The 26108-nt window shown below is 49.5% G+C and overlaps 1 protein-coding gene across 1 annotated transcript in view; it reads left to right on the top strand.

Moving 5' to 3' along the window:
- The first annotated feature begins 1587 nt into the window (after positions 1-1587).
- Positions 1588-26108, top strand: part of LMOD1 (leiomodin 1) — a 41291-nt gene continuing 16770 nt past the window's right edge. The window contains exon 1 of the mRNA XM_059413093.1: positions 1588-2093. Coding sequence (XP_059269076.1) covers positions 1833-2093 — 261 coding nt within the window. The 5' untranslated portion in view covers positions 1588-1832. The remainder of the gene's footprint in view (positions 2094-26108) is intronic.

The raw sequence follows: 26108 nt of genomic DNA, 5'->3' as shown, positions 1-26108 counted from the left end.
AACAGATGAAACTAAAGCCCACCTCAGGCTAGCTCAAGCCCTTCATTATACCCTCTGGGCTGCTCACCCTGACTGCTTCCTACAAAATTATTGTGTCTTCCACTGGACTTTTCACAATTGCTTCCACCTGTCTTGTTTTACTTTGCCTTATAGTATAATTAGGTTTTGCCCCCCAACGTATACATTTTTAAAAAGAATAAGCGGGTTGTAGTTATTTTTGTATCTCTCATCCTATAGTGCCTGGTAGACACATAGTCAGACACATAGTCAGCACTCCATAAATACATGCTTCCCGACTCACTGACAGAATGATGACTGCCTTTTAAAAATGACAACCCCCGGGATTCTCTAAGCCCATCTTCCACCTTGCCTCTCAGGTCTACCTGACTCACCTCTGCACTCCAGTCCCCCCGCGTCAGTCCTGGCCCCACCTCAGCCTTAACCTAAAGCTGGACTAGTAGACATTAAACGCAGGGCCAAGTTTTTGACCCAGACGATTTCTGGACTCAGCAAATGCTGATCAGGTGACTGTCTCTTTCTGGCTTGGGATGGAAAGAGGCCAGGAAAGATCGAAGCATCTACCCCGATGGGTTACACCAGGGCTTCTAGAAGGGATTTGGTGGCAGGAGGCGGGGGGAGCAGGAGATTGAGTGTCTCTGTGACTTGTGCAGGCAGCATGATGGATGAGCAGTGGAAAGCCCTTTTATGAAACATGCCAGGCCTGCTGCAACAGTATCCCTCCCAACAGCCCAGAATTATATTTCCCTGAAGACACACTCAATAGTGCTTTGGATTTGCATGTGGAGGGTCCTGAAGGAGGTCTGTCTACAGGTGCCCCTGCAGAGGAAGAAGCAGCTGAGAGCAGAGGGAGGTTTGAACCCTCTTCCCAAAACCCTTGGCGCTTCCTAGAAATGGACAGTCCTTTAAGAGTTCTCTGACTTGTGCGGGTCATACTCTCCCACCCCCCACCCCCAACAGCCTACCAGTTTTCAGTTTGGGTACACAGTGAAGATTTATTTTCTCTCTCTCTCTCTCTCTCTCTCAAGTAGTAGCTAAGCCTCTGATGCTTGGCACATAGGTTCTTCTGGGCAGAGAGAATGGGTGGGCGGGTAGTTGGGGGTATCTGGAATCACCTATCTTTCCTGTAGCTGGAAACAGCCGGGAGTCCCCCGGCACATTACCAAATACAGTAGAAAGGAGTCAGTGGACCACGCACGGATCACGACAACAACCAGCCGGGATGCAGACGTCAGATATGTGCTTGAGCCCGGCATGCCTGGGGCTGGCCTGTTCCTGACCACCCCCCCGCCCCCACCCACCCTGGCCCGGTCTCTGCTTTTCTGGCTCTCCTGTGGCTCTGATCAGTTTCTGCCAGCCTCTGCATTTTTGTATCTTTTTCTCATTGCATGGCCCCCTTGTCTTTAAAAGGCTAAATGCTCTGTACTAAATTTGGTCACACAGAGCTCCAAGATTCCCTGGAATGTCCTCAAGTTTCAAACGGCTCTGACAGCGAGGCGGGACCCGCCCCCTGCGTGGGGATTGGCTTCTCTTTTCAGGGCCGGGCAGTTGTCAAGTCTTATTGGCCCCCGGGCGAGACCAGCCCGGGTCCACTAGCCCCGGGCTTCCCAGCGAGCTTGCAGTTAACACTTGGGCACTTGTGGCACTGCGGGGCAGGGCGGAAGAGCCACGACCTCAATCAGTTGGGGGGTCTGCTCCCAAGCCCACTCTGCGCATCCAGACCAGCTGGTGCCTCCCCCTCACGGCCCCCCGCCCCCAGGACCCCCGTAGCTTCCCCCCAACACCCCGCAAGAGCCACAGCCCACTTTGCCAAGATGTCCAAGGTAGCCAAGTATCGCCGGCAGGTGAGTGAAGACCCCGACATCGACAGCCTGCTGTCCACCCTGTCTCCCGAGGAGATGGAGGAGCTGGAGAAGGAGCTGGACGTGGTGGACCCCGACGGGAGCATCCCCGTGGGCCTGCGGCAGAGAAACCAGACCGATAAGCAGTCCGTGGGCACGTACAACCGGGAAGCCATGCTCAACTTCTGTGAAAAGGAGAGCAAGAAGCTTATTCAGAGGGAGCTGTCCATGGACGTGAGTGAGCAATACGTGCGAGGGAAGGGGGGAGGGCGGGGAGGGCAGGGGGACCCGCACTCGTGACTAGGATGCTTCTCTCCTCCGAGGAAACGGTCTCTTTGGCAAGAGATGGAACGCTTCAGCACCGATTACCATCTGCTGAGCGTGCAGCGTGAACCTCTTACCCCTAATTTCTGTTATAAAGCACAAATTGGCTCTGTTGGGAGAACTCAGCATCCTGCAGTGGCAGATAGAGCTGCTGGTAGGTTGGGAGCTGGAGAACGTCCTTGAAGCGTTCATTGTCAAGTTGATTTCATCCTTGTCCCCCTGCACATTCACTCTACCCCTTGTGGGGGAGAAGGCAGGGGATAGAATGATGCGTGCTGTCTCTTGGCAGTCACCCCAGAAAAGAAAGTCAGGTCTCCTTGCAGAACTGCTTGTCTTCAAGCCCTCTGGCCCCATGGGCAACTCGTGGCACATGGATGATTTGAGGAAGCTCAGGGGCATGTGAGCTTCCCAAAGCAACGGTCAGGAGTCAGGGGTCAAGGGTTGGGGGTTTGTGAGGTAGGAAATGCTCTTCACCTGGTGGCTTCAGTTACCCTCACAGGAAAGGTGGTGTTTGTACTTCCTAAAGGAACATCTTGAGGGAACATCCCTTCCTTTTAGTCGTAAGTCCTTTTACAAGCCAGCAAGTCCCCTTTGCTGGGGGATAAAGATAGTTCCCAGCAGGGTTGTGCCTTGAGGAGGGGACAGTGGAAGGACAAGGGCAGGAGGGCCATTTTGGAAACATCTGCCAATGTCTAGGATGGGCTTAAGCAAAACCTGTTTTTGTTTTCCCGGCTTGGCCTGGAGGAGTTCTTTATTTGCCATGTGTTTGTATGTGAGTTTTCTTGGGACAAACTAGACTAGCCTCCCCCTGAGTGTGACTCATAGAGCCCCTCATCCGCTGTAGAGAGGGGTTAGTGGGAAAACTGTCTTCTCTTTGTGAGCTGGTTCTTACTGGCCACGTCTCTTGTCCTTGTGGATTCTTGCATGAGAAAGTTCAGTGTCAGTTCTTGTCCTTTGTTTTACTTCTATGGAAACCAAGACCCAGAGGTTCACGTGATATGTTCATTCTCCCAGAGGGAATGAGAAAGGCAACAGTATCTCCCGGAACTTCTGTGACATGTCTGGCTGGGTAGGAGTTTGCGCTGGACACTAGTCACAGAGCACGTTTGCGGACAGAGCCCTGGCTCCTTGAGTGTAGGGCTGGGGGAGGGAGGGATGAGGGAAAATGAGATAGGGGAACTGGACCTCTCTCTCTGTCCCGACCACCTTGGGCCCATGTTTAAGGCTTCACTAAGAAGCTAGGAGCGAGGGGAGTCAGAGGCTCAGAAATTCATTACCCTGTGGACAAGGGGATTGCCTTTGATGCCGCCACTCGGATAATGATGAGCAAATACTAGAACATTCATAGAAAGGATGAGAAGATATAGGGGACTCCCTGTGAGGGCCTGGTCCTTCAAGACAGCTATCGGGACATGTAGGGAGAGCCAGGCAGCACACCCAAGGCTTTGGCCTCTCTGTAAATCTCCCACTTGGATCCCCGACTTCCACTCTGAAGCCTGACCCTCCTCTTCCCTCCCTCCTAGTCCCCAGACTCTGTGCCCAGTGGCTTCTGGTATATAGAAAGATACTCCTCAGGCTAAAGTCAAATGCAGAACATTCTTTTTTTTTTTTTTAAGATTTTATTTATTTATTTGACAGACAGAGATCACAAGTAGGCAGAGAGGCAGAGAGAGAGAGGAGGAAGCAGGCTTCCCACTAAGCAGAGAGCCCGATGCGGGGTTCGATCCCAGGACCCTGGGATCACGACCGGAGCCGAAGGCAGAGGCTTTAACCCACTGAGCCACCCAGGCGCCCCATTGCAGAACATTCTTAATCCCAAAGCAGGATGCTTAGGCTATGGAGAGTGTGAGGGGCTCTGGGACTCCTGGAAATTGCATTTGCAAAAGGCTTTTTTCTTTTTGCAAATGCAATTTGCTGAAAGCCTGGCGAACCTCACCTCCCCAGCCCCACTTCCCTCACCCCTGCCAGTGGTACCTTTGTTTCTGCCAACAGAGTCCGAGTCAAGGAATGGAGGGTGGTGTGTGTATGTGTATGCATCTTCAGTATGAGAAGATGGCTACGGGGCCCATTTTTCCCTTGGAGGGAGAGGCTGTCCCCATTCTTCCTCATCCAGTCCAAAGGCATGTGTCGCCAGAGTGGCTGAGTGGAGTTGTGGGTGCATCACGAGCCATGAGCAGAAGTCATCTCTGTAAGTTGGGATGAATGGCAATGAACCCAACCAAGTGACTTCTTCGGCACCATTAGCAAGCTAGTAAGTGCGGGCTTAAGAACTTGGATTTAGGTGCCAGAAAAGCCTGGTTTGAGTACCAACCTCTCTTCCTAAGAGCATAACTAAGTAACTTACAAGTTATCCAGTCTGCCACCTTCCCCTCAGCTACACAGTATCCAGCCTGCAGGATTGTTGTAAGAACCGAGAGGACAATAGTGGAAAGCACTTAGCACAGGGCTTGGCATATAATAAGTGTGTGATAAATGACAGCTATGCAATTATTAATTCACTGATGTTACCCCTGCCCAGCTCCTCCCTTCCTTTAAAGCCAAGCCCAACTGCTCAGCTAGGGGCCAAAGTAAGCAATAAACAAGCAAGTCCCGGGTGGGTGCTCGGGCTGGGGGGCCTTGGACAGCGCAGACACAGAGCGGCTCCCAGTTGGGCTCCAGGCTGCTGGACTGGCTGTAGCTCTTCCTGCTAGTGGCCTTTGCTCCCGTGAGGAACTGACTGGAAGTTAGTCAAAACAGAGTAACTTGCCTCTAGGAAGTGCAGCAAAGTGAGCATTTACTTACTGAGAAGCTTCAATAGGCGAACATCTTCACCTTTTCCTTTATTTAAGCCTCGCACTTCTTGGGAGATAGGTATGTTCGTCCTCATGATACAGATCAGAAAATTGAGGCTCAGAGAAGTGAGTAAGGGCCCTAAGTTCACACAGCAACAAGTACCCAGCCGTGCTTCCTTCTCTCTGCCTCACCTGGGTACAAAAAAGAGCAATCATGCCAGCCCCTGTTCTGAGGAATTTATCATCTAATTAGGATCACAAAACACACACATACAGACCCCCACAGTGGTGTGACAGGGCTTATACTACCAATTCATAAGTTGTTGTGGGATCCCAGGGCTATCACACTGGTCTTTTCTGGCTGAATGCTCATCCCTGCCCCCAGGACTGGGAACATAAATAGTAAAACCAAGTGTGGCCTCCGGATTCAAAGTGTTAGAACTGAGTGTTGGTTAGGGAAGTAAATCCTGCCTCGATATTGGATGGCATTAGGAATTTTTGTTAATTCCTTTTAGGTGGGATAATGGTATTATGGATATACTTTTTATTTTTTATTCTTATTTTATTTTTTTTTTAAGATTTATTTATTTATTTATTTGACAGATAGATCACAAGTAGGCAGAGAGGCAGGCGGGAGGGCGGGAAGCAAGCTTCCCGCTGAACAGAGAGCCTGATGTGGGGCTCGATCCCAGGACCCTGAGATCATGACCTGAGCCGAAGGCAGAGGCTTAACCCACTGAGCCACCTAGGCACCCCCATGGATACACTTTTTAAAGGATCTTTGCCTTTTAAAGACACAAATCCTGAAATATTTATAGGAAAAACTGGTAGGATTAGGGCATTTGCTTTAAAGTAATGTGGGCAAGGGGAGTGGGAAGGGGTCAGGTGAACTGATGTTGTCCATCAGTTGATAACGTTGGGTCCACAAGCCTGCCTGTTAAACAGCTCTCTCTACTTTCATATGCTGGACATTTTCCATAACAAAAGGTTGGTTTGTTTTTTTTAGACAGACACTGAGAGTGGAAGCCTGGCCCAGTTTGGGTCTTAAGTTTTGATTTCTCCAGGGGAAGAGGAGGCCCAAGATTCATACTCTGGCTATACTGTTGGGTGGGTGGCTTCGCAGGTGACATCTCGGGCAGGCTTCTCCTTCAGTGGATAGAACACTCCAGGGCTGTCCTGGGTTGGTTTACCCCCTGCTTCATCAATATTCTTCTCTCTACCCCACCCCTGTGCCTCCTTCGGGTCTCAGGCACCACTTCCTCCAGGGAGTCTTCCCTGAATGCCAGGGAGGCAAGTGTCAGCGTCATGTCTGATCTGAGCACTCCGGGCCGCTGTGGACCAAAGCCATCCTGTTTTCTTATCTCTCTTCCTCACCGGCTTCTGTGATTCTGGTGGACAAGGGCTAACACTGGGCCTGGCATAGAGGTGGGCCCTTAACCTCTGTTTATTGAATGAATGTTAGGAGTAGGAGGTGGGGCTTGGCAGAGCTGACCCCTGGCTTGCTTCCCTCCCTTTAAAAGGACAGACCTCTCAGCCTGTGCGTTCTCCCCTAGTCCTTCTGGGGGGCTCTCCTTCTGTCCAGGTGGAAGACAAAACCCCTGGGCAGGTGTGTGGCCAAGAGCTCAGGGAAACCCATGTGCTTGGCTCAAGTTTCAGGAACCTGATCCCAGCAGGTCAACTCATGTGTTCTCTTTCCTTCCCAAGTGGGAAAGAAAATCTCCAGCCTGCCTCCCCTGTCCTTCTCCCTGGCGTTACCAGGGAATGGGGATTAGCACCTGTACCCAGCCAGGAGCAGAGGCAGCTGACCTGGGGGGTGGAGGAAGCTCTTTCAGGTTCTTCCTTGAGAAGCTAACCAGAAGTACCCCACTAGCCAGTCACCCAGCCTTCTGACCTTCCCTGCGGGTTTCTGGCTCACACAGCTTAGCGGTTCCCCTCCCCTACCAGGCCCAGTTCATGGCCCAGCATCAGCGGCTTCTCTATAGGGATGGGGACGCCAGGAAGGCCCGAGGCCGGCAGCACAACCCTCAGATTGCCCTTTGCAGAGGGCTGAGCCCTATCAAGAGTGGCCTGGGCGGCACGGCTCAACGATTAAGGAGATTAACCCCGACTGGTACACACCCAAAATAGCCCTGGGGTGGAGAGGGCAGAAGAGGTGATGGGGGCCTGTGGACCTGGGGAGGCGACCGCAGGCACCCAGGGGGGGTTAGACACGTTTAAATCTCTCTCCCTGGAGTCTGAAAAGTGTCTCCCTCTGGTTTGAAAGAGTAGTTACTCAATTTCTTAGACTGGGTGGTGGGATCCCCAGGTGTTTGTTTTCATTGTTGCTCCTACCCATAGTTGATATATTTTCTTCTTCATGTATCGACTCTCTGATTGATTAATTTTAAGCTGTAAAGCCCCAGCAGCTGGTCCACACACAGTCCCCCGACCCCTGTCGCTCACCTTTTCTGAGCAGGACCGCGGGGAGAAGAGCGTGGGAGAATAGGACCCGTGGCAGGAGGGAGGCAGGCCAGGCAGGACCCAGGAGGAGATGCAAACATGAAACATGAGCGGAGAGAGGCAGATGGTCCGGGGAGGAGGATGAGCCCCACTGACCAAGGGCATCCGATAGGCTGGGGGCTTTGGGTCCCCACATCAAGGCAGGAAGAGGCAGATGTGAGCAGACACCCAGAGTGGAGACAAAATCCTCCTGTAACCTGGCTACCCTCCCTTGGCCTCTCTTTCTCCCCCAAGAGACTCTGGAGTACCTGTAGGGGACCATGTCAGCCTGCCAGAGCTGGCTCATGGTGCGCAAAGCCTAGGTGAAGTGCACTGGGAGACCTATAGAAGACAGAGGGGGTCAAGAGCGCTGTCCTTGGATGGAGATCCAGTCCACCCGCCTGAAGTCTATACACACACACACACACACACACACACTGCAGTCACTGCAACAAAGCACAATGACTGGGGGGCGGGGGAGGAGAAGTTGATATTCCTCTCTCTGCCAAGTTGGATAAACAAGAATATCCTGGACCGTAGTACACAGTCCTTTCCAGATCAGACTGTGCTTTCTTGTTTATTGGATCGCTTTTGGCATAACCAGCAAGGAAAGAAGGGGTTTCAGAGACTCATTTCCCCTAAAGGGCCCCCTTAGCCCAGGGCAGTGTGGGGAATAGAAAGCCCATGGGGGTTTGGAACCAGATGGGACCAGGTGTGGTTCTGCTTCTGCCCCCCACACCACCACCATCACTCATGACCTGAGGAAGAGCCTCAACTTTCCTGAGTACCTTCTAGACTCAGAGGTGTTATTAACGCTATTTCATTAACATATAGCTGGTGGAGGCCCATTGCTTTACTGTCAAGAGGGAGGGTGACATCAGTCTGGAAGGGTTATCGTGAGGATTAAATTGGCTAAGGCACCCAGAAAGTGTCTGGCGGGTGAGCCGGTGAGCGACTTCTCCTCCCCTAAATTCCTCAGACTTTATACAGGTGTGTGCCAAATCAACCTTTGTTTTGTTAATCTTTCATGACATTAAAAAACAATCTGTCAGCAGGAGAGAGGGAAGGGCAGAAAGGCAGAGAGGCCAGGAGCTAGCTTAAGGAAAAAGGCAAGCTTACTTAACGACTTCCTGCCTGGTCCCCTTCTCTCCGTGTCTTTGAGCCTAATTTATTTTATGCCCCAGGCTCAAGGGCCCCCACTGGGTGGCTGGCTTGGAAACAGGGCAGACGCAGGGTAAATGGGCACTGGCGGGGAGGGCTGGGGACTAGTGAATTCTTGTCTGCAACATCCGGGAGCTCAGAAAAGCGTAGGCTGTTTTGGAACAGTTTGGCTTCGCTTGTGTCTGGGGTCTGCTGTTGAAACGACCAGTGGGCTTGGCAGGGTGCTGCTTAGGAGAGGATAAGGTGGGGCTGCTCCCACATACCTCTACCCCCTCCCCTGCCTTCCCTCAAGGGAAGGACCCACGGGGTGATCACATCCTCAGCCCTGACTTGCAGATCAGGTCAGCAGCCTCCTTCCTCCCCACCGATGCAGGACTGTGGGGGAACCCCCTCCCCAGGTGGAACATCCTGGGGGCAGAACTTCCGTGAAGCCCTGGGTATAGAATGTATTGAGTTCCTGTTGAGCTTAGCATCTTCAGAGTCTGGCTAGACCTGGAAGCAGGTCCTCTCTGCTAGTGGCTGGCTGTGTGGCCCAAACAAATTATTTTACCTCTCTGAGCCTGCGTTTCCCCATCTTTAAAATGGAAACAACACCTTGTCATAGGATAGTTGTGAGGTTTAAAGCAAAATAACAGGGGGGCACCTGGGTGGCTCAGTGGTTAAAGCCTCAGCCTTTGGCTCAGGTCCTGATCCCAGAGTCCTGGGATCGAGCCCCGCTTTGGGCTCTCTGCTCAGCGGGGAGCCTGCTTCCCTCTCTTTCTCTCTGCCAGCCTCTCTGCCTACTTGTGATCTCTGTCTGTCAAATAAATAAATAAAATCTTTTTTTAAAAAAAAAGCAAAGTAACATTCATAAAGCTGGGAGCAGAGTGCTGGGTTGGAAACTTGGTAGTGAGGGCTAAACCCTGAACTTGAGTTTCCTCTCTTGCCTTCACTGCTCTTCCCTCCATCCTGTCCAGGACTCAGCATCCTTTTCCAAGGCAGGATTTAAGAATTCTGTTCTGTATCTACCAGGAGGGAGGACGACTCACGACTCCACTAAATCATTAATTCTCCAACTATTTAGGAAGTTTCTGTTATATTAGGCGCTTCTGAAGGCTGGCATAGAGTACGGAGTCAGACAGACAGTTGCCTGCTCTTGGGATGCTTCTAATGGGTGAGACAGAGAATACACGTTCTTCAATATACAGATCCCATAGAACATATGCACATCCCATAGAACATATACATGGCACATACACGTAAAGGAGAAGAATGCACTTTCAGGAAAGGGTCTGTGATGATTTCCTATAAAGTGGTCAGGGAAGATACCGCTTAAGACGTGACTCAGGCTCAGACCCTGCAAAGGACCCAAGGAGCCAGCCAACGGGAAGGTCTGGAGAAAGCTTTCCAAGTGGAGGGAACGGCGCCTAGAAAGACTTGGGTAGGGGAGGAGGTTTAATATGTCCAAGGAAAAGCCAGGCCAGTGTAACTGGACCAGGGTGAGCAAGTGGTGGGGTCAGGGGCTTGGAGGAGATAAAGGCCCAGAAGTCAGAGGATTCACATAATGCAGGACCTTACAGCTCAGCAGAGGGATTTTGGGATTTTTATTCCAAGGGTGGTGAGACGTCATTGGAGCGTTTAGAGCAAGGGAGAGATGTGATCTGATCTAGGTTTTTTTTGTTTTGTTTTGTTTTTTAAAGATTTTTATTTATTTATTTGACAAACAGAGATCACAAGTAGGCAGAGAGGCAGGCAGAGAGAGAGGAAGGGAAGCAGGCTCCCTGCTGAGCAGAGAGCCGGATGCAGGGCTCCATCCCAGGACCCCGAGACCATGACCTGAGCCGAAGGCAGAGGCCCAACCCACTGAGCCACCCAGGTGCCCCCTGATCTAGGTTTTTAAAAGGATCTGTCACTCTGCCAGCTTTCAGATAGATGGTAGGAAGGCAAGCCTGGGGGAGAAGGGAGCCCCGCTAGAAAGGTGTGCAGTAGCTCAGGCAAGAGGCCGAGGATGGCTGGAGGAGAAGTGGTCAGATTCAGGAAACACCTCAAAGGTAGCACAGACAGGACTGGCTAACTCACTGGGGCAAAGAGAGGGGTGAGGGGCCCAGGTCTGCCTGAGCTCTGGGCTAGGTTTGATGCCATTTACTGAGGTAGGAAACAGTGGAAGAAGAGTGGTTTAGGGGAGATCAAGAACTCGATCTGAAGGAGTTAAGTTCGTGGCGCTTGGTAGACGTCAAAGAGCAAGCACTGGGTTGGCTGAACACGTACCAGTCTGGAGCTCAGTGGCGCGGTAGAGCTGAAGTCTCCATCTGGGGGCCATTAGCGTCTAGATGACACTATAAACCAGGAGCGTGGAAGAGGCCACGTGGGAAGAACGTGTGGATGAAGAGCCGAGGGCCAAGGACCATGCCCTCTGTTACCCAGCATTTAGGCACTGGAAGTAGAGAAGGGGCCCATGAAGGAAGGAGACTGAGAGAGGTGGGCGGGAGCTCGGAGCGGCTTCACAAAAGCAAGTGGGCAGGGGGCTTCTAAGAGGAGCCTCTACTGTGTCCGTTCTTGCTGAGAGGTCTAATAAGATGAGAACAGAGAATCGACTGTTGTCACTGGAAAGATGGAAGCCACTGAGACCTCGACAAGATGGGGGTCACTGCAGCGAAGCGTGGGCTCGAGAGGGACAATGGTCAGTGAGGACTAGAGATAAAGAATACAGACCAGTGTCTTCGATTTGTTCCCCCAGTTTTGTTCTAATGAGAAACAGGGAAGTAGGGTGGCTATGGGAAGTAAATGTGGAGTTAAAGGGGGATTTTTTTTCTTTTTAAGACGGAATACAATAGCATGTTTATATGTTAGGGGGGTTGGTTCAGTAGAGCGGGGACCCTCAATGGTGCTGGAAAAGGCTGGAAAAGGGATGGAATGCACTGGAGTGGAGGGGTTGGCCTTGGCAGCGGGCAGTCACCTTTTCTGTGGGGAGGGAAGACAGCGGAGACCGGCAAGGAGGGACGCAGGGTGCTAAGTGGTCAGGGAACGATGAGGTTGGTCTGCTCTGTGGGGACGCAGGCAAGGTGCTGCTCTGGGAGGGACCCCCTGGCGGCTGGACACGGGCTGGACTGAAGCGGGGAGAAACTGACGAGGCCGTGATGGTAGTCAGAGGTTAAACGTCAGGTCACAAGAAAAATGCTCAGTGCTCCCTGGATGGGGTAGAGAAAACACCGAAACGCTTCCAGAGCTGACATCGGGCACGTGACCAGTCAACAGACAGCAGCCAGCTCCAGAGCAGCCTGAAAATCCAGCAGATTGTCACCTCCAATGCCTCCTTCTTCTGTCCTCAAGGCCACCCGTGCCCAAGGAGAAGGAAGGAGCACACAGGTCCCTTCCCAGCACACAGCTGACAGCCTTGGGTTTACAAGGCAAGCGTGGGGGTGGGGAGGGTCTGGGGCTCACTCCCGGCTTGACTGTCTCGTAGCTACGTGGCCTTAGACAGGAACTGAACGTGTCTAAGCTTTACTTTCTTTTCTTTGTATTCTTTAATGCCTTTTCTGTGTCTCATTTTATGTTTGACAATAGCAGATTTTTTCCAACACTTTGTTTTTATCGAAATATAAAACACATATAGAAAAGTATCCAAAACGCAAATGTAGAGTGTCATGAATTCTCACAAAGGCAATAAGAAGGAGAACGTTGCGGGCCCTGCGGGACCCCCACCCACTCTCTGGCTCTACCCCCTTCCTCCCTGCCATAGAAACTTCTATCCTGACTCTCCGATCTCATAGGTTAGTCTTGCCGGTTTTTAATTTTATATATATATACACATACACACACACATATATATATATATATTTACATTACACATATAACATCCATACACATTTATAATCATACAGTAGGTGTTCTTTTGTATTCTGCTTTTTTTTTTTTTTAAATAAGATTTTATTTATTTGACAGAGAGAAAGTGAGAGAGAACATGAGTGGGGGGAGTGGCAGGCAGAGGGAGAGGGAGAAGCAGGCTCTCCGATGAGCAGAGAGCCCCATGTGGGACTTGATTCCAGCACCCTGAGATCATGACCTGAGCTGAAGGCAGACACTGAACCGACTGAACCACCCAGGTTCCCCCGTACTCTGCTTCTTTTTTCTTTTCTTTTCTTTTCTTTTTTTTAAGATTTTATTTATTTGACAGAGAGAGATAGATCACAAGCAGGCAGAAAGGCAGGCATCTGGGGAGGGGGAAGCAGGCTCCCTGCCGAGCAGAGAGCCCGATGCGGGGTCTCGATCCCAGGACCCTGAGATCATAACACAAGCCAAAGGCAAATGCTTATCCCGCTGAGCCACCCACACACCCGTATTCTGCTTCTTTCAAGGAGCTTTATGTTAGTGACATTGTGTTGTCTGCAGCCTTTTTCCCCGCTCTCACTGCTGTAGAGTATTTCCATGTGTGTTTCATTGTAGGGCCGTGCATCATCTGTGTATTCATTTCACTGTTAATGGACATTTCGGTTGTTTTACGGTTTGGGGCTATTATAAACGATGCTCCTGTGAGCCTTTTTTGTACATCTTTTGGGGGCACTTATGACTTCATTTGTGTTGGATATATACCTAGGAGTAGAATTGTTGGGTCAGAGAAAAAATGCCCAGTGAACTTTTAATCTCCTCACCTGTAAATAACAATGATGCTACCTCCTCTGAAGAGCATGAAAGTTAGAAGAAGTGAATGACAGTGATTTGCAAACACTAGGCACTTAATAAAGTGCGAGCCACCATCATCTTTTCTAAGCATCTTTGAGAGCAACTGGAGTGTTGTCGAGTCCTTGGGCCACGTCCCTGCCTGCTGTCTTCTTGAACCCTACTATTAAGATTTGCATTTCGGGGTCCCTGGGTGCCTCAGTGGGTGAAGCATCTGACTTCAGCTCAGGTCATGATCCCCGGGTCCCGGGATAGGGCCCCACACCTGCTCCCTGCTCAGCAGGGAGCCCTTCTCTCTCATCTCATGGAAAGATGTCCCCCCTCCTGCCCCAGCCTAGTGCCCCCCACCCACTTTTCTCTCCTGTCTCCACAGGGACCTTTGCTCCTTTAATCATCTGTTTTCTTTCAACCTCTCTCTCTCTCTCCCTCTCTGTGTCGCTCCCCTCCCACATTCCTTCCCACTGGCTCTTTCTCTCCAGTTCCCTGGCTCTTCTCTCCTTTCCTTCACAGCCAAGCTGTAAGAAATCGTATCTACACTCACTCTCACACGCCCCGCCTCTGCGCTGACCTCAGTCCTGGTAAGGTCTCCACGGGCCTCCCTGTTGCTCACCAAAGGGATGCTTTCTTAGTCCTTACCCTGTTTGTTTACTCTGTGGTATTCCACTATTCTCTCCTTCTCAAAATACTTCCCTTGGGGCCAAGACACACCACTCTCGCACACCTGGCTTCCTTTTTCTCTCTCTAGCTGTTCCCTCCTTGTCTCCTCTGAGAGCAGCCTCTCCTTCCAACGCCTCGCTGTTGTTTCCAGGGCCCTGCCCTCCCGAGGCCATCTCCGTGGGTACCCTCAGCCAACCCCACGGGGTTCAGCTACCACCCAGGTGCTTTGTCTCGATCTCTGGCCTAGATCTCTATTTTGAGTTCTAGATCATTCACTTGCTTCTTGGACTCCTCAAATGTCTCAGATTCAACTAGTCTAAAAATAAATTAATCATAGTCACCTCACTCCACCTCGCAGCCTGCCTTTCTTCCTGCACTCTACAGTGGGGTAGAACTAGGTGGACCTAGGCACACCTAGGTCAGAACTCTGGGGCCTCTCGGTGTTCTCAAACTCTCCCAGTGATGGAACCCTATTGCTTCTACCTGGGCCACCTCCCTCGCCTCCAGTCCTCCTCTCTGTGGTGCTTCTGCTTTCCCCCGTATCACTTATCAGCCGTAAGAATGGCGTGACCTCCCAAGGGATCTCCCTGTCTCTCTTCTCCCCCCATTGCAATCCATCCTCCCCGCAGCTGACAGAGTCTGATTATAAAATAGAATCATGATCTTGACACTCTCCTGCGTAAAAGCCTTCAGTTGCTCAACATAGCTTCCATGATCAAATTCACACGCCTTGGTGTGGCTTAGGAGGCCCCGGGCAGCCCAACACCTCTCTATCTCTGTAGCTACTAATATTCTTCTTGACTTTTACCCTTTGCTACAGTTACACTTGACCACGGGTTCTCCAACGGTGCCACGCTTTGTCTTGCTTCCTCTGTGCCTTTGCACCAGCCGTCGCCTCTCACTGGGATGCGGGCCCTACCCTGGGCCTGCTAACCTGGATTCTTTCAAGGCTCCGCTCAAGTGACAGCTTTCTACTTCCCCCTCTCCCTCCAGCCTGGGCTGTGTGCTCCACCCCTACAGTCACAAAGCACCCTCTGTGTGCAGTTCCTGTCACTTTAGGCAACACACACATACCTAACACCTTTGTTTCAGCACTTGTCTGTTTCTCTGCCTTCTTTTTTTTTTTTTAATATTTTATTTGTTTATTTGACAGACAAGAGATCACAAGTAGACAGAGAGGCAGGCAGAGAGAGAGAGAGAGGAGGAAGCAGGCTCCCTGCTGAGCAGAGAGCCCGATGCGGGGCTGGATCTCAGGACCCTGGGATCATGACCTGAGCCAAAGGCAGAGGCTTAACCCACTGAGCCACCCAGGCGCCCCCTTCCCCCGACTTCTTAAGAGCAAGGCCTGACTCTTACTCATCTCTATGTCCCCCGCAGTGAGCACGGTGCCTGGCTGCGCGAACGAGGGACAAATGTTTTGCAAGTTCCATTCTTGTCACACTTGATTGAATCTGCAGGAGTTAGGAATTCATCTAGGAATTCATCATTCATCTAAGACAATTTGAAAATGCGGTGTTGGGGGTGCCTGGCTGGCTTGGTTGGTAGAACATACGACTCAGGAGTTCAAGCCCCATGTTGGGTGTAGAGCTTACTTTTTTAAAAAAATAGTAATAATAAAAAGAAAATATGATTTTTATGTCCAAATAATCAAATGAAAAGCAATTTGGCAGGGATTCTTTTTTCCCAGTTTCTGTAAACAAGCAATTAAATCAGCCCAAAAGTTTACACTCTGGAATCTGAGCTGTTGGGATGGGTCATTGCCATATTTTCCTTTTAGTGTGTTCTGGACAGAATGAGTCTCAAGGACTCATTAACTTTTTCCATTTTTTTTTTTTTCCTTCCTTGCTCTTCTCGTTCCCAGCTCTCTAGGGATCTGAGATTATAGGCTGACATTTTTAGCTTGACCCAATCAAGTTTGCCCATGATCTCTGGGGCCACAGATATACCCTACAGAGGACAGTAAGACTTGGTCTGCATATAGCTAGCCTAGGCTGGCAGCTCCCATTATGTGAGTGCTTCCCTAGACTATCTGGAGAAGTTCAACCTCTTTGCCTCTAGATCTAGAAAAAGGTAATATGGCTTCTCTAGAGAACTTGGTATAAGCAGATTATCTCTTTGGATCCCACACATGTCTTGGGATTCATAGAGCCTGCCCTTTTGGGAGGCCCAATGTTTGGATATGTGGGTATGATGACCCTGGATATATTAGTTCCGTGGCCATGTAGACGCAGCCTTCCCCTACTGAAGTCAGAACTGCGAGGCTGGACCAGAGGTGGAACAGAACTGGGACTGGGTCCTTGTAGACAAACAATCGGCTTTTCTCAGCCAGGGTTTGTTTTTGTTTTTAATTAATTTATTTTTTAAAAAGAATTTGTTTATTTATCTGACAGAGATCATAAGTAGACAGAGAGGCAGGCAGAAAAATTGAGGAGGAAGCAGGATCCCTACCGAGCAGAGAGCCAGATGCGGAATTCGATCCCAGGACCCTGAGATCATGACTTGAACCGAAGGTAGAAGCTTAACCCACTGAGCCACCCAGGTGCCCTCTCAGCCAGGGTTTTGCAAGAGAATTAGGCCCTAAGAAAATTAATGGAGCGATTATTTCCTCAATTCTCCCAAAGATGCTAAATAGCAGGTCGCATTCTAGATATATGGGAAAGAAATGAAGGCACTACATACAATGGAACCTTCAGACATTAAGGACTTAATTTTTCTCCTAGAATCCCAGGTGACAAAGGATGACATTGAGCTCACTTGCTTCTACCCCGTCTCCCCAAGATGGGTCATCTCACCTTCAACAATAGCATCTCTCGCACTTGCCACTTAGTGATAACCAGAGCGTCTCTGTCTCTGGTCCTTCACTGCCTGAAAAATATAATGTATTTGAAATCACCAATATGTTTAGTAATGACCTCAGAGCACTGAAGACTCCAGTGGTCAAGGAGATTTTCCCCTCCAGTCTGCAGTCCTGGCCTTAAAGGCGGGAATAGGGGGCGGTGCGTAAGCATAGGGTTGCTATTTCTAGATGACTTTCTTCAAAAAATAACTTATGCTTATGGGTTTCCCCCACGATCAGAAAGCAGGGCTTTCCTATGAAACCTTTGGCAAGCAGAAATGGCATAAAACAAAGAAGCACTGACAACGAATTTATATGGGCAATTTTTTGAGTATTCCCAAACCCCCAAAATAACCTCTTTTAGGCTTTTCTGATACCCCAGGACACATCTGTGCTATTGAATACACAGAATAAAAGGGGATAAAGTGCCGATGCTTACAGACACCGTTCAGGGCTCTGGCGGCTGGATGCTGAGGGGCTGAGTGTAGTTGGGGGGAGGGAAGGAGCTTCGGGGAGTGCAGGGGACCCCTCCTCTTGCTGCCACTCGGTGTGCGTGCTGCTTCTGTGAGGGCTCCCACAAAACCAACGCTGAGCGCTCTTTTTGCTTTTCCCCATTTTTTTTGGTAGAAGCAGAAATCCACTTCAGATTTCTTTTAGTGAAAACAGTCGTCCCGTCAGTCCTGTGAAAGCAAAGTGGCACCAATGCACCCTTTCGTGAAGGGAGGGATACCTGTATAATGTAATAAGGCTCATTATAGACAATGTACAAAACATAGGGAAAAAATAACCAATAATTCTGTTTTATTAATTCTGTTTCATAGTAGGCGCTGGCTGTTTTGGGGGGTGTATGCATCTCTGTGTACTTTTCCTTTTGTGGCTGAGGTCACGGTTTACACTTACACACAGGCACATAAAGTATGTTTCCTGGCTTTTTTTTTTTCCTAGTGTAGACATTTTCCCACAACCCTGAAAATTCTTCCTAAACACCATTTTCAGTGGATGTTAGCACAGTCCCTCGTATGGCCGGGTTGAGCCACTTCTCTATATTTGGACATATTTACATGGTTTCTAATAAATATATTTTCCAAGGGCCCAAACAGATCCCTAGAGCACAGGCTCCTTCCTTTGGCCCTTGGCCCCCATGGTGTCTGTCGCCAGCCAAATAGGATGATATATAGAACCGTTCACACACTGTCCCTCAGCTGAAACGCACAGCCAGCTGGGGAAACAAAACTCAGAAAGGAGAGGAGAGACTCCCTGGATGCCGGAAAGGACACCGATGTTCACTCCCAGGACACACTCCACAGCCTGGGCGAACATGAGGCCACACACACTGTTTTCTAGAGGATCAAGTTCCTGATGTTGGGATATCTGCTGAATGGGGCTAACCTCCAGATTCTCCTCACTGTGGCTCCCAGGAATGGATCCGTTCCTATGCACTGTGCGCCTGGCTTCCTTTTGTCTTGGGACAAAGAAATTATTACCACTTAAAAAGAGAATCAAGCCTCCAGCCTTGGAAAATTCCAGATGTAGGGAAGATGTCAAGGAGGGAAGTACAGTGAGTCCCTTCTCCTGCTTCCAGGGGCCCCAAAGCCGCTCAAAAGTACCATAGCCAAAACCTAGTACCTGGTCATGAGGCAGTCAATTTCCCTTCCCAGAAGAAATCGAAGAGTCTCGTACACCGAGTAGCCTGTAGGTAGGCACTCAGCTGTTTCCAACCACACTATCTCACTTCATCCCACCCCCAGCCTCCCTAAAGTAGGCTTTGACCTGTCTGACAGATGAAGAAATTAAGACTTAAAGAGGTTTCCCAGCTGGTGACTGAGGAGGGTCATGAACTTTCTTCTAACTTTAGGTTGCAACAAACTGCATTAACTTAGAGGAAAAAAAAATCTGTGTTTTGGGCTTTCCCTTTGGACCTCCACTTGAATAGGAGATGCATTTATTCCCTCCGCATTGATGAAACATGTCCCATGCACCCCTTGCCCTCAATAGGTTCAGTCCTGGTGGCCATCTTGGCGGCAGCTTTCTTGCCACTCTGTCTCATACTGCAAACACGGCCAGCAGATCTTCCCCGCCCTCAGGGAGACCTCAAGGAAGGTGGTCAGGAAGCACTCCTGGCTGTTCTGGGGTGATTCCTTCTCCTGCTGCAGGACCCTCGTGCTCCGGTTTCCTTCACCCTTCTGCCCAGTGCAGAACCTTCCTTGAGGTTCTTCTTCCCAAGTCTGACCGTGGAAGAGGCTGTGGTCTTCCCAGCTTGCCTCTTGCTAATGGCTCTGGTGCCAGTCACACAAACCCTTTACTATTTAAGTTTTTTTTAATTGCTCATCATAGGGGTGCCTGGGTGGCTCAGTGGGTTAAAGCCTCTGCCTTCGCTCGGGTCATGATCCCAGGGACCTGGAATCGAGACCCACATCAGGCTCTCTACAGGGAGAGCCTGCTTCCTCCTCTCTCTGCCTACTTGTGATCTCTGTCAGATACATAAATAAAATCTTTTTTAAAAATTGCTCATCATACATGCAAATATGCAGGAAAAAATACAACTGGCCAAATGAGAAGTGACAACCATTCTAGATCTGACCTGTCCAATAGGGTACCATTTGCTACGTGTGGCTCTCAAGCACTCAAAAGGGAACCAGTCCAAATTGGGGTGTGCTGGACGTGTAAAATGCACATCAGAGTTTAGAGTTAGCAAGAAGGAAAGAATGTAAAATCTTATAAATAATTTTATATTGATTATGTGTTGAAAAGATATTTTGTATATCTTCAAAACTTTGAAGTTAGTTTCACTTGTTTCTTTTTACTTTAGAATGTTTAAAATTGTGTATACAGCTCACGTTATATTTCCACTGGATAGTGATGGTCTACAATCTAGTGTCTCTGGCGCATTGGTTTTGGGGGATTTTTCTGTTTTTCTTTTTGTACTTTCAATTCTTTATTTAATCGTTATCCTTTAGAAAGTAAAGCAAGAGAAGATAAGCATAATATGTAAAATAAGGTTTTGTTTAATATAACTCTTCTATCATTCATTGTACAATTGAGACCAAAATCTCCCTTCGTTATCTTTAAGTTGTTTATATTAAGATATAATTCACATGCCACAAAATTGACCCTTTTATTTTTTAATATTTATTTATTTTTAAAAGATTTTATTTATTTATTTGACAGGGAGACAGCGAGAGAGGGAACACAAGCAGGAGGAGTGGAGAGGGAGGAGCAGGCTTCCCACTGAGCAAAACGCCTGATGCAGGGCTCGATCTCAGGACCCCGGGACCATGAGTTGAGTGAAGGCAGAGGCCCAATGACTGAGCCGCCCAGGTGCCCCAGATTCACCCTTTTAAAGTGTGCAGTTCAGGGGCTCCTGGCTGCTTCAGTCAGTGGAGCAAGTGACTCTTGATCTCAGGGTTGTAAGTTTGAGTCCCACATTGGGTGTAGAGATTACTTAAAAATAAAATCTTAGGGGCGCCTGCGTGACTCAGTCAGTTGAGCGTCCGACTCTTGGTTCCGGCTCAAGGCATGATCTCATGAATCCGGAGATTGAGCCCCATATCAGGCCTGCATCAGCAGGAAGTCGGCTTGAGATTCTCTCTCTCTCCCTCCCCCTCTGCCCCTCCCCCCTACACTCACCCTTTCAAAAATAAATAAATAAATCTTTAAAAAATACTCAAATAAAACCTTAAAAAATAATAACAATGAGGTGTGCAATTCAGTAGTTTTTTAGTGCATTCACTAAATCGTGCAATCAACACCACCACTTAATTCCAAAATATTGTCATCACCCCAAAAAGGAAACCCCATACAGGTTAGCAATTACTTCCAGTTCCTCTCCCCCTTCCCTAGGCCCTGCAACCTCAAATCTACTTTCTGTCTCTATGGTTTTCTTATTCTGGACATTTCACAAATGGAGTCACACAATATGTGGTCTTTGGGGTCTGTCTTCTTTCGTATGCTATCTATGCATTCTTTCTTATGCCTGAATAACATTCCTTTGTAGAGATCACATTTTGGTGACCCACTCAGCAGTTGATGGATTGTGAGTTTTTTCCACATTTGGCTATTGTGAATAATGTTGCTGTGAACACTCATGTGTAAGTTTTGTGTAGACCTATGTGTATAGTTCTTTTGGGTATAGACATAGGTGTGAATTTCCTGGCTTGTATGAAAACTCTATGTTTAACTTTTTGAGGAACTGCCACAATGTTTTTCAATGTTGCTACACCATTTTGCATTCCCACCAGGAATGTATGAGAGTTCCATTTTCTCCATATCCTCTCTAACATGTATTTTTTAAAAAGATTTTATTTATTTATTTGACAGAAATCACAAGTAGGCAGAGAGAGAGGGAAAAGCAGGCTCCCTGCTGAGCAGAGAGCCTGATGAGGGGCTGGATCCCAGGACCCTGAGATCATTACCTGAGCCGAAGGGAGAAGCTTAACCCACTGAGCCACCCAGACACCCCTCTAACATGTATTATTATCTTTCCTTTTATAGTAGCCAGCCTAGTTGGTGTGAAGTGTATCTCATTATGGTTTTGCTAACCTCAAAGGATAAGATATTTATTTTATTAAATAATGTGGCCGTCTCCCCTGCACTTATTTTTTAAATCCCTTTCCTCTTCTTGATGGTTTTTGTTATTACTTACACACCTGTGACTCCCCAATCCACACAGCTCAAACCCAGATCTCTTTCCTGAGCCAAAGATGCTTATTAAGGCCAACTTGTTAGCCATTTAAGTTCTGTCATGGCCAAAAAAATTCATCGTCTCAATTCCCATCCTCACCTTCCATGGTCCTTGTTAAGCATCACCGTCCATCAGGTTGACCAAACTGGGAGTCTCGACAACCATCTTCCACTCTTCCTGCCATTCCTCACATCACTGAATCATGCTCAGAAGTGTCTAGAGAATTCATCTCCTCTTCCTGGTGCTCATTGCTCAGCCTCGACCCAGGATCTCACCACTTCGTGCCTGCACTTTTGTGTTCGCTTCCTACCTGGTCTCTTTCCCTCCAGTTCCTCCCAGCCTCAGCTCCATTCTCCAAACCCCTGCCAGGGCTGTCTTTTGAAACCAGAAATCTGATGGTCATGTCTCTGGTGAAAGATCTGAATGTTTCTCCATCGCCCACTGGGTGAAACCCACATCCTGTAGCGCGATGTACGAAATCTGTCATGATCTGGCTCAGGGTCCAGTTCTGGTCTCCTCTCTCGCTCCCACTTCCTCAGCCCCCCTTCAGTTACAAAGAACTTCCCAACCATTCCTGGAGGTGTGGTACTCCAGGAATCACACGTTTTCCTGTCTTATTCCTTCTGCTAAGAAAGGCTTCCCTTATCTCCTGTGCCCAAACGTCTCCTCTGAAACTTTACTCCCGTCTCCCCCCGCCTCTCCCCTCCCCTTGCATATTCACTGGGTCCTGGACTGTGCAGCGGCCACGTGACAGCCCTGATTTAATGCACTGGCACCCTTATTTGCTGCCTCTTTTTCCCCCTACATCTTGACTTCCCTTTCTTTCCCCCCAGTGGAATGACCAGCCTCATCTCCCAGTTCTGGAGCTTCAAGATTCAGCTTAACGCTCAGGCTATTCCTTAACTCCGACAGACTCCCCAGTGTGCTTTTTCTCTCAGCCAGTAAGGGGGATCCCCTCTCTGTGGCCTTGGCACACACAGAGAACCTGGGCGTCCTCAGGCCTCAGCTGCTGGAAGGGAGATGCATTTGGGGGTTGCAGTGACCCTGTAGCACAAAAGGAGGAAGTTTTCAGAACAACGAGCAAGTGTCTGAAACCTGGAAAATGGTGGCTCAAGGTGAGTCATTTTACTAGGGTAAAAATCCCCCAGAAAAGTCAGCAGTGAGCGGAGGTAGTGTTAAAACCAACGGTTCCCTCTCCTTTCTGCAGTCCTGTCCCCTCCGGAGACTTCAGAAGACTCTAGAAAAGACCTCTCCTAATAGCTTAGGGCCAGGATGCACAGATGTGGACTGCAAGGTGGGATGTGAGTGGTGGCTCCCTACAGGTTTCTGGCAGGGTGCTAGAGAGCTCTGTCCTCCGCGATGCCCTGTTCCAGTGGGCATAAAGATCTAGAAGGCACACCTACCATGTTTGTAAATTATTTGAACCTGAGAGGGACTGAGCTGTAAGCAACAGAACCAAGATCGCCCAGAAAGTTCTAGTCAGATCAGAATGCTGTGGGCTCAGTCTAACAAATGAACTCATTTAGCCTGGAGAAGGGTAGCCTCTCCAGGAGAGAAATGCAGATCTCTCCATCTTCTGGAGAAGATGCCAGAAACTCACATACATATCCAGCACCCGTACAAAGGAGAAGAGGGTAGTGTTGTTCCATAGGACCCCAGGGATATAACTGGAACCAGAAGGGCTTTCCGCATCAGCTTTTTAAAAGAAGGAGGCTTGGCTTCTTCAGGAAGAACTGAGCTCCCTGGTATGGGAAATATGCAAGTACAACCTATTTGGTAGAGACACTGGAGGGAGGATGGACATATTTTCTTTTCATTCCAGCAAATCTTTATTAAGTGCAAAGCGTTCTGCCAGGCCAGGTTCTGGAGACAGAAATAAAGGTCTGGTCCTGGCCCTCAAGTTACTCACCGTGTAGTCCAGGGACCGTCAAGGAAGCCGTGAAAAGTGCAGGGATAGCGGGCAGCTCTGCCTGCAAGGGGGGAGGGCGTGTCCTAACCCAGGGCCTGGACAAGGGCCATTGAGAGGCCCCTTGTGCTGAGTGTTGGCGGGCCATGACGGTGAATTACCCGTCTTCATTTTTTGGTAACAGAATGGTATTCTAGCTTTTAAAAACATTTTCTGTCTTTTGAGGATATGCACTGAAATATTTATGAATGAAATGACATACCCGGGATTTGCCTCCAGGTCACCTGAGGATGGGAGAAATGCGGGTGGCCATATCGATGAAGCGAGACCGGCCCGATGTCGGTAACTGCGGAAGCCTGGCGATGGGCACCTTGAGACTCCTTGTGCTGTTCTCCCTCGCTCTGTGTACGATTGAAGTTTCCCGTAATGAGTGACAAAGGAAGAGGAGGAAGAGGAAGGGAGGAAGAAGAGAAGAGGAACAGGGAGGGTTAGCCAGGCAGAGAAGACGAGCGGGGGTTCTGAGTGGCAGGAACTGCATTCACAGGCAGCAAGTTGAGGCACACTCGCTCTTCCCCATGACCCCGGTGTGGGCACAGGGCACCCAGGGCGCAGAGGCAGACACAGGCCAGATCCTGAAGGGCCTGGTGTGCCAGGTTAAGAAGTCTGGACTTCCTCCCGAAAGCCTGGGAGCCACCGATCAGATTTCCATGTCGGAAAGATCTCTCTGGTTACAGTGTGCAGATGTCTTGAAGAGAGGAGTAGTAAAACGGGAGGCAAGGAAGCCAGTTGCGAGGCACGAGATGGTGGTGGCCCCAGCACCGCAGGGGCAGACGGATGGGGAGGGGCTCATCAGAGATTTATTAGGAAGGTAGGATGAAGGAAATGTGGTGCGGGAGCAGGGAGAGTCTAGACTGAAGTCCTGGGGCGGGGGGTGGTCTGTGGAAATGGAGGTGCCATTCCTGAACACGGTTGAAGGCAGGAAGGCAGGGATCCACTCTACCCCTGACATCCTCTGCTCCTGTGTTTCTATTAGGCCCAGGACTGGCTACAGGATTTTCAAGACCCTCTGTAAAATTGAAACATAGGGCTCCTTGTTCGATAATTACTAAAACTTTCAAGATGGTGACAGCAGAACCTTCAACAGACCAGGCTCATGAAGCCACTGTAGCCTTTTATGTTTAGAGCAGGCCAGAGGGTGGCTGTGCGCGAGCCAGGGCTGCAGCTCTTGGCCCCAGGAGCCAAGAGGACAGCATGTTCCTCTTGCTCCCCCCTGGGACCTCGGTAGGACCCAGTACTCTGGGACAAATAGCTCACATTTAAGTAGCTCTTTACAATGTTTTCCAAACTCGCTGGGGTTTCTGTCTGTGCTGAGATGAAGTAACGAAGCAGAAAGTAGGCATTTCAGAGAGTGGAGTGCTTGCTAAAGGGCCGTGTTTGTTTCTACAGAGAGATTTCCCGGTTTCTCCAAAAATGGGGTTTGCTACAAGCCTCCCAGTATGAGTCACCAGACCAGTTGGCAAAACACATAGGTCTGAGGGAGCACTGGAGCTGGTCCTTCATCACAGAGAAGCTCCACAATAGGGTTTCAGAAAGAAACCCAAACAGTGCTTCCTGTGAAGGTCTGGCCAGCACAAGCCATAAAGCAACCCCTTCACCTTGAACCCTGGCCCCCACCCCACCCTCCCACCTCTCCCCACTGACCATAAAATGCAGACACCCTCGGTGGGAGGAGTAAGGGTCTTGGTGAAAAGTAGACATTCTCGCCCTCCCTTGCTTGCCAGTGCCTTTTGGCACTGGGCTCCTTGGGCTCCTTGGAGGGGGTTAAGAACCGAAGAGCCACTCCTCACTGTCCCAACTGCTTCTCCTATTCACTGTCCCTTTCACAAGACATCTTCACCCTTAAAGACAGAGCCGTGAAGCAGCACCATACCCTCTGGCAGAGTCTCGTGGAACATTCAGTGCAAAAGCCCAAACACCCAGGTTTGCACATCCCTCTCTTTTCCAGCATATTCCGTCCCTCCCATTCACTTATAAGGGCAATGCAGAAACTACAATGGATGGCATTAGCTCCCCCACGTGAAGCCCGGTCCTGAGCTGGACTGCATCAGAAGATGTTATTGCCCAGGTTCCCAAACACACTATCCTTTTCTTAGCCACCAATCCACTCCGCCAGAGCGCGTCCTGGGAGGTAAAAATGAACTGTGTTTATGTTTACACTGGAGTGGGAGGCAGTGCCTGAGACTCTTCTGGCCCTTCTGCTCGGCATAATATTTATCATCAGGCTAACTTCGAAATCGCTGGAACTGACCCGGGTGAGGTCAGGCTCCATGGCAGATCTTGGAACAGCCCAGCTGGGCTGCATGGGGGGAGTCACCACCCATCTCTCTGTCACCTTCCATCCCTTCCACGCCTTCCTCCTGCCACTAGCCTACGGGGTCTTGGTCTCCCTCCCTCCCTCCCTTTCTCCCCTCCTTTCTTTCTTTCCTCCCTTCCTTCCCCCCTCCCCTCCCCCTCCCCCCTCCCCCTTCTCCTTCTTATTCTTGCTATGAAATTGAATTATTTAAAGAAAATTTTCTTTTTTTTAATAAAACAACTTTTGGGATTTTTTTTCCATCATAAATGTAATTCAGACATTCGATATCTGTTTCAAGGACAGATTACTATCTCACATCCCCCTCCGAAATAAAACCCAGATGAATTAAAGATCTAAGCTGAAGAGTCTCCAGGTTAAGAATTGGGGTAAGGATTTACCAGGAGAAATGAAGGAGGACAAGCTTTC

This window comes from Mustela nigripes, chromosome 10 (assembly GCF_022355385.1).
Source record: "Mustela nigripes isolate SB6536 chromosome 10, MUSNIG.SB6536, whole genome shotgun sequence".
NCBI classification, from domain to species: domain Eukaryota; kingdom Metazoa; phylum Chordata; class Mammalia; order Carnivora; family Mustelidae; genus Mustela; species Mustela nigripes.
This window is presented reverse-complemented; position numbering and strand designations above follow the sequence as displayed.